Here is a 15,615-nt window from a genome sequence, read left to right on the forward strand (position 1 = left end):
TCTCGCAACAAATGTGAGAATTAGCAACGACCATGAATTTTTATGTTTCCGTAATTTTAGAGAAACATTAGAAAAATATTCTACATAAATCAATAAAAATTGATTCTCTTCACTTCAATTCAAGCAAGTAGTGAGCAAATATATACTATGTAAAAGACGACCTATTATCACTAGTAAAATAATCCATGGTTAACAGTGTTTGTGTGGGGATGGGAGGCGTGACTAAAGATAAAGTTATCAAATCACGGCAGAGATCCGTCACAAAATATAAACGAATTTTGAAATAGTACTTCGTTAAGTTCCAATTCCCGAACGTAAGCACTTTCTCTGTGATTTGTCAAAAAATACAATGGATACGTATGAAAGTGTATTACTTGTGAAATCTGAAGTATTTGTATTTAAAATTCCGCCAAGGTCAACGAATAGGGGTTATCGGTACGATTGATTCTTTTTGACAGTATTTTTCTTAAAAATATTCCCTCTCGTAAAAAAGAACAACGTATGCGAAGATATATTTACACACGCTATTTTGTTTATTACCTCTCCAAAAAATTTACTATCTTGTGCTTTTTTTTTCTTTTATAAATTTCAGCTGTGACGTTTAATACGTCAGCAAATGTTACACCGGAAATTGTCAAAAGCATAATATTGGTACATATTACATCTGGAATAAAATGTCATAAAGATTTACAAGACTTGAATTTGTAAAACTTTTGAAATTATAGAAATTTGATTCTAAATTATGTTTCATGATATGTGTGTCGAAGATCTTTTAAAATGTTAAATATTTATAATATAAAAAATATACATATTAATTTCAATAAAATATAAATTTATTTATGTGATAATGTGGAAAATATAAATTATTATTTGTAAATCAGGAAACAAATACTTTATTTTTAATAAATATGTATAACATTTCAGAGCAGCTGATTGGAATCTTCAAGAACCTACGTGGACTGGACGTATGCGTCTTGTCTCTCAGGGAGACTCCATTACTATCAAATTGGAAGATAAAATTACTGGAGAATTGTTTGCAAAATGTCCCATAGAACAATATCCAGGAATTGCAGTTGAACCAGTGACAGATTCGTCTCGTTATTTTGTTCTAAGAATTCAAGATGATAATGGAAGATCGGCTTTTATTGGTGTTGGATTTCTCGATAGATCTGATAGCTTTGATTTAAATGTTGCCCTCCAAGACCATTTTAAATGGCTTAGAAATCAAGAACAAATAGAAAAGGAAAAAGATACACCAAAACAAGAGCTGGATCTCAGATTTAAAGAAGGAGAAACAATAAAAATAAACATGAAAATTACTGTAAGGTTTTTTTCTACTATTTTGACTGTTGTAAAAATTTACATATTAAATTATGTAATAAATTTTAAGATTTTTATATTTATAATATACAGAAAAAGGATGGTAGTGAAGTTGCTGCTAAAACAAAACAACGTGCCAATACAAACTTGGGTTTACCACCTCCACCAGGTGGTGTAAAAATTGCACCACCACCTGCAAAAACTCCAACTTCATCCCCAGCACATAAACCTGTTCAGAATCAAAATCAACCAAGTTCTGAATGGGGAGAATTTGCAAGTGCATCACAGCAATCTCAAACTCAACAACCACCAACAGTGGGAAATGCCAGTTGGGTTCAATTTTAACTTGAAAGGTTATATTAAAATTTAATATAGCAGTGCTATAGAATTATATTTGCATATTTTAATTTGTATATGCACATAAGTGCATATTGCATATAGATATCTTTTAAGGGTAATTATTGACAAAGATGTTTCTATGTATATAGTAAATCAACTGCATATATTTCACTGTATTACGATATAGTATTTACATATTTTTAAAAAAATGGTATTTTAATTCAGTTAAAATTAATTCTTAAATTAATAAAACATTCTATTTAAGAATTAAGCTTTTATGATTTTTGTTCAAGTATTAAATAAAATAAATATTTATTCACTAACATATATTAGTATGATTTAAAAAAATATTAAAATAGACTAAGGAGTCTAGATTGATATTTAATTTTCCTTCTATTGTATTTTTTACTATTTATATAAAAATATTAAAAAATGTACATATTATATCTCTTATTTAAACAAATTATATGAAATGTGTGAAATACTCATATTTTTTTATATAAATAGTCAACTAATAAGTTTATCATTTTGTACAAATTCAAAAAGAAAGTAGTTGGAACGATGAGAGGTGTATTAAATGATTAGAGAATAATAAAAATTTATGACATCAGATATAAAATTTATACTAATAATAACAAGAATTTTTATTATTAGTACAATGTTAAATACACTGAAAATGTTTTCAGTATTTTCTATTGCATGGATACATTCTTTGTGAAAACCCTTAAAGGAATATGAATTGTAGAATATATAGTTTTAAATAATATTAATTTCCGGTATTTGTACATAAAGAAGAAATTGTACAAATGTACGGCCTAATTTTATAGATTATTACGTTTTTGGATTATATTTCGACTTTTTTTGCATTGATAAGCTAAGAAAAAGATATTTCGCATTATTGCGCTATCATTCAGTTGTATGAAATGTAAGATCTTTGTATTGTACTCCTTTATTTTTAAAACGCTTTAAACATTTATTTTACGTTGATATTGATTTGAATTTTGTTTAAATATTTTGTAGATCAAATATAAAATTAGAAATAATATGAAAACACTATATATTTAAAAAAATATAGAGTAAAAGAGAAAATTATTGTTTCACATCTGAAAAGATTATTGTATAAAATCTTAGAAAATGTTATTAAATGAACAAAAAATTAATCTATATTCAAAATAATGTAAAATAAATTTATTAGATATTTTTATTTGCAGGAGTAAAAGAAATTCATTTCATGTATATATTAAAAATTATTATTTAAATATGATATTAAATTTTAAATTAAGTACATGATTGTAAATTATTTACAGATATAAAAAAAAAGTTCATTAGATCTTGTGAGTAGGTACATAAAGTGATTACTTATATTCTAATATTACTGTATATTGTAAATGATGTTAAGTAATATTGTTAATAATATCTATGTTAATATTTAACATAATCACAAAAATATCTTATAATTCCGTAAATGACATTCCAAAGTACTATAATGAATCACTTGCGCACGTGTGTGTACATAGTACACACATCTAAGACGTTTGCATTCAAATATGTTATCATTAACGCTATTTTTCTTTTTGTAAAGTAAATGGAAAATGGTGTTGTTTGTTATTGTATATTTTCATTTATAATTATAATAAATTGCATAATCATAAAAATTATATTACAAATAATATTTCATAGTTAGATAAATAATAACAATAGCTGAAAATTTTATTCTATCACAAAGTTTTTCATTTTTTTAGCAAATAATCAACAACGTTTATTACGGGCAACATTAAGCCGTAAACTGCGCATAGCCATAGCGCGACTAAAATGACGTTGAACTGGACGTTGAAGTTGTCCATTAACTAGACTAGAATCTTCATCACATTCTACACTGCTTAAAACTACTAATAGTACTCCAAGTACCTGCAATATAAATATTATGTATTTTGAATATATATCATGAATAACAATTATTTATATTTTATTTTAATATAATATGTACTAATGAAGCAATATAATGATACTTCTTTTTATCTTACATACCAGACATATAATTATCAGTAATGTATAGATATGTATGCTTGCAGCCGGAAGTGATTCCACCTCTCTTAAAGCTTCTGCTGCTTCAGAGAGATCTGGTTTTAATTCTAGAGCATGTCGTAAATGTACAGCTGCTTCTTGATAATGGCCATATGCCTAAAAATGAAGGAAACATTGTAATGATAAATTATCTCTTAATGATATTTCAAAACAAGTTTAAAGATTCTTTTGTATTTGCAAGTTTTGTATTATAAATAAGAATCATCAAATAGAATATATATTTAAATGCATTATTATTACATAAAACAAATTTTACATTTTTAAAACTTTCAATTACCTTGAATATTTGACCAAGCGTAAGATATTGTTCCCAAGCATTACGATCTGGAGGTTGTAATTCCAAAGAACGTCTTGCTAAATATGTTGCATCATCCAAATATTGTTGAACTAATAATACTCTAGCTAAATTTAACAAAACTTCTGCATTATGTGGTGATACAGCAAGTGCTCTGCGAAAGCATTCAATTGATCTTTGTGCATCACCCTTTATGCGCCAAAAATTTCCTATTTGATTGTAAAGTTGAACAGACTTTGGTTTCTACAACAAATTCAATAAATATTATATATATACATATATAAACTATATATTTATAAACAAAGTATTCCCTAATAAACATACCTCCCGTTTTGCTTTTATTAAACGTTTCTCTAACAAATCAATGTCAACATCCATAGTTTTGCCACCATTCTTCTTAAACATGAGTGCTACATTAGGTTCTGGAACCAGTGGATGTTTATCTCTATTTGCAACACCGAGCAAGTTGTCATAATAAGTAAAATTGACAGGTTTTCCACAATCCAGGATTATATCCTCACATTGTTGGCCAGAAGTACACATGACTTGCTCATTTGACACTTGAGATGATAGAGGGAAAGATTCAGTGGCGTTTGGTGTATCCTTCAACACGTATGACGAGAATCGTCTGCCAAGGGGACCAAAGTTAGGGCTTTTTTAACGCTGAAAGAACAGTAAGCCACACACAAATACTAACTACAGGAAGAAAAAGAAAATTACATCAGGTTATTTATAACAATCATTAAAAAGAAAAAATATAAAATATAAAAATTAATTAAAATTAAAATATAGAAATAAAAATGTTTATACGTCTATACAAAGTATGTTTATATGTCTATATAAATTTTTTTTCATTAATTAATTAAGAATCCTTATATATTTCATGTTAAAACATTTTTATACAACTATTTAATTTTATTTTTTTTTAAATTTAAACATTTTGTATAGTCTTGTACTTTTTTGATAATATAATGTAATAGGTGAAACATATATTATAATAATAAATTACATACTAATAATCATACAAAACATGCAAAACATGCAATGTAAATAAAAATAATGTCAAATATAAACTATATTATTATTTATTACATTTCCATAAATATCTCATTGATATTATTATATGTTGTGTATTGTAAACATCAATATCATGAATTGGACTAAATAAATACAAAAATGTAACAAAATATTTATCTTTGAGAGATCTTTAAATATTTTCCAATTAAATGGAATGTTATTACGAATGTTTTGAGAAAATTATGAAACATGATCTTAATATAATTTACTTCAAGCATATATAAATCCTTGATTGTATATTTGAAAAATATAGATCAAGATTTTAATATAATCCAATTTGTTTTAAGATATATTAAAAGTATCAATCTAACATTCTGAAACGAGATATGCCACGTAGCTCTTACCAGGATTAACTAAACTCCTGCAATTTCTTACCGTTCGTGAGTCCCAGAAGTAACACTTTTGCAATCTTGACAATAAGGCTGTATCTTTTCGTATTTCTCAGAAATAGCTGTTCTACTCCAACTTTGTCCATTTCCGACACTAATGCTGCTTGCCAGGATATCGAAAATAGGATCATCCTCAACCGTGCTCACGAAATCTGTTGTCTTGACGACTTTGTCAGCACTGAGCCTCCAAGAAGTTCTCGAGTTCGTTAGTTTTGCTTGGAGTATTAGGAAACAAAAAAAATAACCAACAACACGACCATCAACCCCAATAACTTGCATCCTCTCACTTCACAAAAACCGATCAAACACGTTTCTAAACTAGAGAAAAATCGTCTGCTTTCACTACGGAAAGATGATTTAGATTTTCATCCAGGATTATTGAACTAATTGCCAACATTTATTTTCACTATTATAATATCCCCAGAAATTTTAGATTATTTCATTTAATTTTTCAAATAGAATCAAATGTTAAAGGATTTTCTTTAAAAAATACATTTATCGGTATGTTGCAAGAGCCAAAAACATAATAAACGATCTAAAAGTTAATGCAATAGTTATAATCGATTAAACAATAAACAATAATTCTATTTTTTGATAGAAAAATAATTAAATGTAAACAAACGTACACAATCAATGACGTTTTTGTTATAAAAAAAAGTTACAAAGTACGTAACGCTACTTTACGTTTATTATAATTTCATGTGTTTAAGCATAGTTAACACTTGAATGAAACAAGATTTCTCTTAGGTAATTCTACGTTACAGTTCAGTAGATCCTTTCACAAAACGGAACACGAATTTCATTTCCACATTTTTTGTGAAAATATGGAGAATGAAATAGATACAAATAATATTGAAAAAATTGGAAATGTACAATATGCAAAAGTTTGTGATCAGAAGACTTGTTTTAATAAAAAATTATCGGAATTGCATCCAAATTTAAGTAAACATCAGCTGAAGAAAGTAAAAAAAAAGGAAAAGTGGTTAACACGAAAGGTTGAGCGAAGGTTTTTATTTATTAATTCCTTAAAAAATTAAAGATTTATGTATGATTCTACAACCCATTATATAATTGCACATAATAGATTAAAAATTTTATGAAATTATATTAGTAACTAAATTTAACAATATTATTAAAAATTATTCTAACTTCACAGATTACGTGAACGAGAAAAAATAAGACAAAAACGAGCGTTTGCTCGTGCAAATAATATAGATCTTGGACCATCCAGGAAAGCTTTAAAGAAAAGCACAATGGCAGATAGCAATTGTAAAATTGGAATAACTATTGATTTGTCTTTTGATGATTTAATGATTGATAAGGATATTGCAAAATTAACTAAACAGATACTGAGGTGTTATACTTTGAATAGACGAGCTATTGCACCAATGCAATTTTCTCTTACTAGTTTTAATGGAAAATCAAAAACCGATATGCAAAAGCACAATGGATATGAACACTGGGATGTATGTTGTTTTAATGAAATTACAATAATTTTATAGAGAAATTAAATGTAGTTGATCTAATTTATGTTTCAACTTTTATGGAATTTAATACATATAATATATAATAATGTGTAGGTAAAATTTCATGCAGAACCTTATTTGGATATTTATCCAAAGGAAAAAATTATATATCTTACTAGCGAATCAGAAAATGTAATTACTCAGTTAGAACATGATTATGTGTACGTTATAGGTGGTCTTGTTGATCATAACAGTCATAAAGTAAGCCAAAATTTGTAAGAAAAGAAAAAAAGCTTGTACAAATTTCTTATATAATATTTATATTTTAGGGCCTTTGTCATAAATTAGCTTTGCAAGCTGGTGTGAGACATGGCAGATTACCTCTAGATAAATTTTTAAATATGAAGGCAAGGAAAGTTTTGACTGTTGATCATGGTATGATTGATACAAATTAAATTTACTAATTAACATATAAACTTTATATATTTATATGTATATATGTGTGTGTGTATATCTTTTTAGTATTTGAAATTTTGCTTAGAGTTAGTGAAGGAAAAACGTGGCAAGAAGTCTTTCTGCAAGTTTTACCAGAAAGGAAGAATGCACAATTAATTGTACCATTAGAAGACAATAAACATACATTTGATATTTACAATGATAAGAGAGATATTTTTCATGTAAATAGCAAGGTAGAATCAATTAATGAATTTAAAAGTATAAATAATGTATGTACATAACAAAAATATGTTGTAGATAAGAAAATGTAATATTGTACTATATATAATTTGTTTTATTATTTTATTATCATAGTATATTTTATAAAAAGTACATATACATACATCAATTGATGTACACACATGTAAATTATTATAAATAAAAAGTACATATATTTAAAATATACTAATAAAACAACAAATTTTGTTTCTACGAAATTGAATATTAAGTACATTATATATATGGGATATTAAATGGAGTAACACATATCACAAAGCATCAATGCACATAATTTAAATAAAGTAAAGATGTTTGTTTTTATTCAAGGTAATTTCACAGATTTACTTTAAACATGATATCTCTTATGCAAAATGAAAAAGTGAAGGCAAAACAAAAAATTGTTACACTTCAAAAAAAATTTGGATCAATTTTTCTCAAATTTTGCAAGAAAATTTCAAAAATATTCTATATTTGTATACAATTTATATACATTTATACTAATATCTATTATCATTTACACTAATTACTTTAACATAGAACAAAGTTACAAGAATAAATTAAATTAATATAAAATTAAATATATTACTTCAAGTATTATTATTTTATATTTTGTATGATATAATTATCATGACTAGAAAATAACTTCCAATATTTAATTGGATATTGATTAAAAAATTCTCGTTATTTCTTAAAACATACAATTTTTTAATAATAATTTAGTTATTACTAATTTTTACGTTCATTATCTGTACACATTAAAGCTCATTCTTTTACTTTACTAATAAAATATTATTTATAAAATACAATTAAATACTTTCTGCAAAATTTGGGTAAAATTAATAATACATTTAAAAATTTAATATTAACTTTTGTATGTATACACTACTAATAAAATTGCTTACATAAGTGGTATCATTTTTAATAGAAATCTTAATAGCAAAACATGTGTAATTAATTTGAAGATAGAGATATATTGTTTTGTAATTTAATTTAAAATTTATTACACAAAAATTTTCTTTATTCGATAAAAAACTATTTTGAAGACTTTTTCATACATGTTATGTGACCAATTCTTTTAGTTTAAGTTTTAAATAGAGTTCTAACGTTTTGTAATTAATAAAAAATATTTATAATACATGTTATGTGACCAATTCTTTTAGTTTAAGTTTTAAATAGAGTTCTAACGTTTTGTAATTAATAAAAAATATTTATAATACATGTTATGTGACCAATTCTTTTAGTTTAAGTTTTAAATAGAGTTCTAACGTTTTGTAATTAATAAAAAATATTTATAATACATGTTATGTGACCAATTCTTTTAGTTTAAGTTTTAAATAGAGTTCTAACGTTTTGTAATTAATAAAAAAAATTTTTGTAATCAATAAAATATATTATTCGTGCATATATGTTACACTCTATTTAATACTTAAAATTGAGTTGTAAAAATTAAACTACATAATTTATTTATGACACAAAACAATATTTATGCAATATTAAAAATTGATTCTTGATAAGTATAATTATTTTTACATGTAATTTCGGTAATATCAAAAACAGAGTACATATTTACTATGATAATATTTATCTATCTTCTACCTGCTGCATAATGGACATTGTAGTTTCTAATTTCTTAATTATAATTCGCAGGTAATTATTTTCTGTGTGTGATACATATATACAAAATCATTTTTGGCCATGAAGGTCAAAGCGACATTTAAATTGACAATCGTTATTTGTTCAATTTTATCTTTTTCCCTCTAAGTTTTTTGATAATTGATATCTCTTATATACATCAAGAATCGTTTGTAAGTGAGATAATTCTCTTTGTTGCACATAATATGTACAATTTTATGAATATACTTTAATATAAGTATATGTAACTACTGAGAAGCTATCATTTGCACGACATAAAACAAATATCTAAATTTTAAATTTCTTGAAATATCTCGAAATATCTTCAACTATATAAATTTAGAGAAATATAATTTATATTATTTTTTTAGTAATACATGATTTTTATTCATTTTATTCAAATTAATGTTATGTCAATTTTGCGTAAAAATTCGTTAATAAGCAAATATCTAAAATTGTCATAAAATAATTACTTAATTACCCAATCAAAATGTTTTTTTGAAATCAACTCTTTACTTCAATTCTATTCTGCATAATAATAACTTCACAGTTTACACATCAGTTATTTTCATGCAATGTCTAAATTATCAATTTCTTGACCATCAATTATTTCAAATTCGCTACCACTTTCATCACTATGACTAACTAGTTTACTTGATAGAGGTTCAAGTTCTGCTTCTTCCTCAGAAGATGATCCTTTCTCAAAATGGCCACTTTGAAATTTAATACCATCCACATCAGTTTCTTCAGCACTAAGCTCTAATTCAGAAACTTCCACACCATCAGTACTTCCATCTTCGTGTGACGGCATTTTAAGACCCAAAAGATCTTCATCAATAAGAAACTCTGTAATTAAACAAAAAATTCAACATAATTTTACCGAACAATTTTATTAAATAAGTATTAAATAAGTTCTTAAATAAATAATATTTAATATTTAATTATGATTAATATTATATAATATTTAATTACGATTATTAATATTGAATAACTAATTATACCATTTTGAGCATCAGATAATACGCTTGTCGGTGTTGGGGATTGATCCCCTGATTCTCCAGCTCTTGTAAGAACTTGAAGATTATCTTCAGTTACTGCTGGTAAAAATTCTTCAATTTCACTATCCCATTCTGAAATAGAGTGAAAATTAACATTTTCTAATCATATTAGTTTTTTTTCTTTAACTTTAATAAAATTATTATTCTTATTGTTGTTAGTAAAAATAATATTTTTTATATTTGTCAATATATTAATTACCTTTATGTACTACCATTTTGCTAGGTAACTTCAACAACAATGCAGGTCCAAGTAAAATGCTCATGCATATCGTATATATAAGAAGTATACCATTTATAGTACGGCCAATAATCCATAGACCCAAAGAAAGAGAACATACTGCAGTACAAAACTGAAATGATTTTTAATATTTACACACGCAAGTAGCATAGTAAAATGAGATATGCATTGATTAACTATATTTTTCTACTTCTATATTACAATGTATATATTAATTGATAAAACATTACCACTCCTGGTTGTTCTTTCCTTAACTGCTTCAAGCTATGAATTACAGATTTTATTCTTTTCCCTATTTTTTCAATCTGTTCTGCTTTTGCGTAGGAACTATAAATAAGTTATACATTTGGAATGAATTACATAAAATGCTTGTATAAAATAGTTATAAGCATGTAAGCACAAAATTTTTGGAAACTCTTAATACATACGCAGCTGTGTCCAATGCTTTATTTTCATTGTGAACTTGAGCTTCCAAGGTATTATAGCAGAGTACAATGACTAGTGCAGCACTGCTGGCTGCAGCAAAGCCTCGAATCTCTAGTATAACAATACCCCTAAAAAATATACATAAAATTAATATTCATAAAATTAAATAATATATTTTAACGCATAAGATTGACTTTCTTTTAATTTACAAATGAGTACAACTATATAAATAAGCATCTAATCTCTTCTATTCGCAATTTCATTACAAAATGTATGAATATCTGAGTATATAATAAATTACAACAATGACAAAGTAAATATTATAATTTACGGGTAATATAGATCGAACGATTTGCAATTATACAATAGTTTTTTAATTGTCAACACATACTGCCATCTAGAATAGTGCTGTAGACCCGGTGGGAAAATACGCAGAGAACATGCAATTCATTCGACAAAGCAAATATGAATGTCACGGGGATGTATAATCGTAGAGAAAGAGACGGAGAAAGATTTTACGATATTTCTACTATACGGAACTTCGGAAACCCATTAATGACTTATATTAACTTGTTTTCGTAATATACGTAAATAACGTCATGTGACGTTGTTCTTACGCTTATCGCACAAGGAACATACACAAAAATGATACAAAGCATCAGAATGCTCGAGTATTGATATTATTATTTACAAATGACAAATGAAACGCCAAAAGACGCACGCCTTTGCAAACCTTGACCTAAAAGATAAATCACTTCGAAAGCATTTAGAAATATGCCGAATGTTTCACGACGACTACTATTAATGTGCATAAATTTTTTATAAAATGTCGTAGTAGTAAGTAAGCTTGTTAATCGAAAAAACAGAAACACGAAAGAGCATCGAGAGAAAAAAGAAAAAATACAATTATATTTATTATTCAGCATCGTGCTGAATGTCACGAAGATGCTTTATTTTGTAATCTGACCAATGTTGAAACTCAAACGGGTATCTCTACAATGGAAAAACGTGTCGATAATCAAATTTCACGAAATCATGCATATAATAGTGTAGCTTAGAAATGACGCACACGACAACTATAACACTACGCGGACTCACCAGAACAATATATTGAATACAATGACGACGGAGATACTGTTCACAGAATTCTCCCAAAGAAGGATACTCTCCAGAATGCCACAAAGTCGCCTTGAGGCTTCGAAACTGCACCCGACATTCCGATGCCGTTCATTCTCGACAGTTTTGCGCTCGTCCTCTGCTTTACTTGCATCATGAGGTAGCGTGTTCCTCATCCATCGAAAATAACATGCCACTCTCGAAAGTCGTTCCATGACAGTTCCAGGTCGACGTTGACTGCTTTTGTCGTCCTAATTCCCGTATTCCTTTGGCATGGTACACCCTCGGAAGACTGTGCGGGAGTATTTTTAGCGTGTGACAACGAGAGTAAGACTTTTGAGAACGAACGAACAACCGCGGGGGTTTCTTCTGCTTTGCATCGAAGAACAGAGCGAGAAAGAAAACGAGAAACTGACAATGAGAAAGAAGGAGGCAAGCTGACCGGACAGAGAAGAAAGAATAGAAAGCGAGAAAGATAGAAACGAATATAAACGAAAGGATGGATTAAGACTACGACCACGGTCGACAGAGTACGAATGAGTGCAACGTGGATGAGCGACAGAAAGAGACAGCCACTGAGGAAAAGAGGAGGGAGGAGAGTGGGTGAGAGAGAGAGAGAGAGAGAATAGAGCAAGAGAAAGAAACATAAATGAGAAAAAAACGAAAATATAAGGATCGAGTGTATACCTTCGCAATACTTTACATTTGTTCTTGTCAATTTTACGAGTGCCTTTTTCTAAATTGCGCACAATTTTGTCTTTTTTTTTTATGTTTTTCTAGAAGCGCTAGTTCGTGACTAGTTATCGTATCTGTTATCGTGCTACTGAGACGACGTACATACGCGCTCAAGCATTATTCCACATCATACTCTACCTTCACCTATTGCAAACACGTGACGCTTGAGACACGAGACGCGGTTGCATCGCATAATAAACAGCAAGCAACGTACGATGAAACTGCGTAAATTGACAAATTTTAGTCATTCCACTGGTACTCGATATGGTTGATAATGTATTTCATGTAATATTAATAACTTGATTCCTAAATTATGGCAGAACTAATATTTAATTTGACGAATTAGAAATGATGAGTTCAATAATTACACGAAGAGCTTAAAAAAATCATTCAATCATTCACTTTGTAGGATTTATATTAAAAAAACTCATTCAAGTGTTCAAATAAATCAGACTAATTTAGAGTTTTTATTTTGTTACTCGAAATTACGAGAAATTTTCATAAACTAACGTGTCTTTATATAAACTTAATTTCATTGTGGCTTTAAATTGTAAAGTTATATACAATACATATTTTATTGATACCTTTAGCACCTCTATCTTATTTAAAAAATATCATTCATCCGACGATATTGAACAAAATTTTTTGTAAATAAATCAATTTAAATATTCCCGCTGTAATTGTGCGTTAATTTGAACACAATGCATTTATAATAAAAAAAAACTTTTAACATTTAAACGAGATACATATATAATTGTGTATATATTGATTTTTCTTATGAAATTACTTAATAAATCCATAAATAAAAAGATAATTTAATTAGATTAATTAATCATATAAAAATGTTTTTCTCTATTGATCAAAGAGAATCGCTGTATTTGAATTCTGTCTGGTTAATAAGATCTTTGCTCTCAGACTGACATTTTCTAATAATTTTATTCTACTTTAAATTATGCGAGGTCAAGCTCTTTCATGTTTTCACTTTTACCGTATCAGTAATGTAATAAATAATCTAGTACCCCCGTAGTTTGAAATTCTATAATATATAAATTAAATTTTGTTAAACAACTCTTTAATTTCATTATCATGCATAAGTAAAGCTTTATTAAAGATGTTAAAAGGTAAATAAAAATATATATGTAGATAATTGTCTATACGTATGATTTGTTTATAATAATGAACAAGTGATTTGAAATAGTATTAGATTTTAATAAACTTCTTTAAAATAAATTATAACGAAAACATCGTTAACAGTAAAATGTTTTGTTATCACAGTTGGATAATGTTTAAAATTTCAATGCTAATAAATTAAGGTTAAGGATTGCAAATTTTTTTTTGTTCAAAATCGTGGATAATTTTTATTTTATTGGTGTTAAAAAATCTGTATGATACTACCAATAATGAAAAATTAATGAAAATCCATAAATAACTTATATCTTTATTATTATTACTTATATCTTAACTTATATATATGTAGTACATGATGAATTGAACTGACGTGTTGCATAAGTATCGTAATACATATAATCATCGTAAGTATAATTACTTCAATACAGAATGTTAATTATATAAAAACAGTATAATGTCATTTAACAAAAAGAAGTATAGTACAAAGTATAATTTTCTTGTACTAAATCTGTACCGAATCTTGAATTATAATTTATAGTAAATAATAATTATAGTTTATGTAATTAAAGATTTTATTTCTGTGTGACCTCTATACAATATAGTACACACACACATATACACATATATATATATATCCATATGCTTTGTATTATTTTTCTCTATTTACATAGTTGCAAGATAATTTGATTACTATGTCACACATGTATTAGCACAGATAAGTTTATATTTGTAATTTCTGTTAAAATTTGTAATTTTATTTCTGTTAAAATACGATCCTACAAAATCACGTTGTTTATCATAAAGATGTAACTACAGTATATTATTGCGTTAAGTTTTTGTCACAACGCCAATTTTACGCATAAATTGCTGTTTGTGCATTGCTGGTTGCAAGTTTCTAATAAAATATTGTGTACGAGTATTACGTTTCACAATTAAAAATATAACTAGTTTTTAACATTTACGGATTCAACTTGGAAAGATTAAAAAGAATAGAAAAAAATATAAAAAATTTATATATTGCATATATGCAATTATTTATAAATAAAATCATATTAGTATTATTATTATATTAATTAAATTCAATTTCCTGTTAGGAAAAATACATTATGCTAATTTAGAATTAACTCATATATAAATCGTTTATTTGTGAAAACAAAACTTTAGAAATATAAATGAGTGTACGAAAATACATTGTTAACAGATGAAGAAACAATATCGTAATTATTTATTTTATTTTACAACGTAATTGTAAGAAATCGTAAGATAAACTGATATTTTTGTCATTATCAATGTCAATAAAACATTTAAAACATTTCAAATGCATGATTAATTAATTGATAAATGATTGATCAATTGAATGATTTTTATACAAATACAATTATTTTATAATAATAATATTAATAATAGTATTTGTTTACATTTAAAATATTTATTCTTTGAGTTACTATTATATTAAATCTATTCTTTCGTTTTGAATGTGAACATGTAAATAACAATAAACTAGTATAAAAGTTATAAATTATATCCTATAATAAAATTGATATAATGTATTCCAAAAGATTAATCTGCTACATTTAAAATGTCAACTTGTTTTGTT

At 26.4% G+C, this 15,615-nt stretch overlaps 4 protein-coding genes across 7 annotated transcripts; 2 read left to right on the plus strand and 2 right to left on the minus strand.

Annotated features, from left to right (window-relative positions):
• The first annotated feature begins 187 nt into the window (after positions 1 to 187).
• On the plus strand, positions 188 to 4,320 carry LOC122530203 (NECAP-like protein CG9132). Of its 2 annotated transcripts, XM_043656965.1 has the most exons (4): positions 188 to 435; positions 925 to 1,321; positions 1,414 to 1,673; positions 3,402 to 4,320. In XM_043656965.1, the coding sequence occupies exons 1-3, from the start codon at positions 350 to 352 to the stop codon at positions 1,663 to 1,665; spliced, it is 735 nt and encodes a 244-aa protein (XP_043512900.1). In that variant the 5' UTR covers positions 188 to 349; the 3' UTR covers positions 1,666 to 1,673; positions 3,402 to 4,320. The 2 variants fall into 2 exon arrangements, with proteins under 2 accessions (XP_043512900.1, XP_043512899.1); XM_043656964.1 differs by lacking the exon at positions 3,402 to 4,320 and having other exon boundaries at positions 1,414 to 1,926.
• Positions 2,966 to 5,923, minus strand: LOC122530201. The gene is made up of 5 exons (XM_043656961.1): positions 5,492 to 5,923; positions 4,364 to 4,667; positions 4,022 to 4,282; positions 3,688 to 3,840; positions 2,966 to 3,567 (listed from the first exon to the last, which is right to left on the minus strand). Exons 1-5 carry the CDS (start codon positions 5,782 to 5,784, stop codon positions 3,409 to 3,411), a joined length of 1,170 nt encoding a protein of 389 aa, XP_043512896.1. The 5' UTR covers positions 5,785 to 5,923; the 3' UTR covers positions 2,966 to 3,408.
• A 105-nt stretch (positions 5,924 to 6,028) lies between these two features.
• LOC122530202 (tRNA methyltransferase 10 homolog A) lies at positions 6,029 to 7,738 on the plus strand. 2 transcript variants are annotated; one of them, XM_043656962.1, is made up of 5 exons: positions 6,029 to 6,511; positions 6,662 to 6,971; positions 7,086 to 7,232; positions 7,301 to 7,406; positions 7,494 to 7,738. In XM_043656962.1, exons 1-5 carry the CDS (start codon positions 6,330 to 6,332, stop codon positions 7,706 to 7,708), a joined length of 960 nt encoding a protein of 319 aa, XP_043512897.1. In that variant the 5' UTR covers positions 6,029 to 6,329; the 3' UTR covers positions 7,709 to 7,738. The 2 variants fall into 2 exon arrangements, with proteins under 2 accessions (XP_043512897.1, XP_043512898.1); XM_043656963.1 differs by having other exon boundaries at positions 7,513 to 7,712.
• Positions 7,739 to 9,196: 1,458 nt separating this feature from the next.
• LOC122530209 (reticulophagy regulator 3-like) lies at positions 9,197 to 13,013 on the minus strand. Of its 2 annotated transcripts, XM_043656974.1 has the most exons (7): positions 12,843 to 13,013; positions 12,138 to 12,447; positions 11,042 to 11,167; positions 10,844 to 10,940; positions 10,575 to 10,725; positions 10,319 to 10,447; positions 9,197 to 10,163 (listed from the first exon to the last, which is right to left on the minus strand). In XM_043656974.1, exons 2-7 carry the CDS (start codon positions 12,368 to 12,370, stop codon positions 9,886 to 9,888), a joined length of 1,014 nt encoding a protein of 337 aa, XP_043512909.1. In that variant the 5' UTR covers positions 12,371 to 12,447; positions 12,843 to 13,013; the 3' UTR covers positions 9,197 to 9,885. The 2 variants fall into 2 exon arrangements, with proteins under 2 accessions (XP_043512909.1, XP_043512907.1); XM_043656972.1 differs by lacking the exon at positions 12,843 to 13,013 and having other exon boundaries at positions 12,138 to 12,727.
• Positions 13,014 to 15,615: the final 2,602 nt, after the last annotated feature.

Source organism: Frieseomelitta varia, unplaced genomic scaffold (genome assembly GCF_011392965.1).
Source record: "Frieseomelitta varia isolate USP_RPSP 00005682 unplaced genomic scaffold, Fvar_1.2 scaffold_332, whole genome shotgun sequence".
In the NCBI taxonomy this organism is placed as follows: domain Eukaryota; kingdom Metazoa; phylum Arthropoda; class Insecta; order Hymenoptera; family Apidae; genus Frieseomelitta; species Frieseomelitta varia.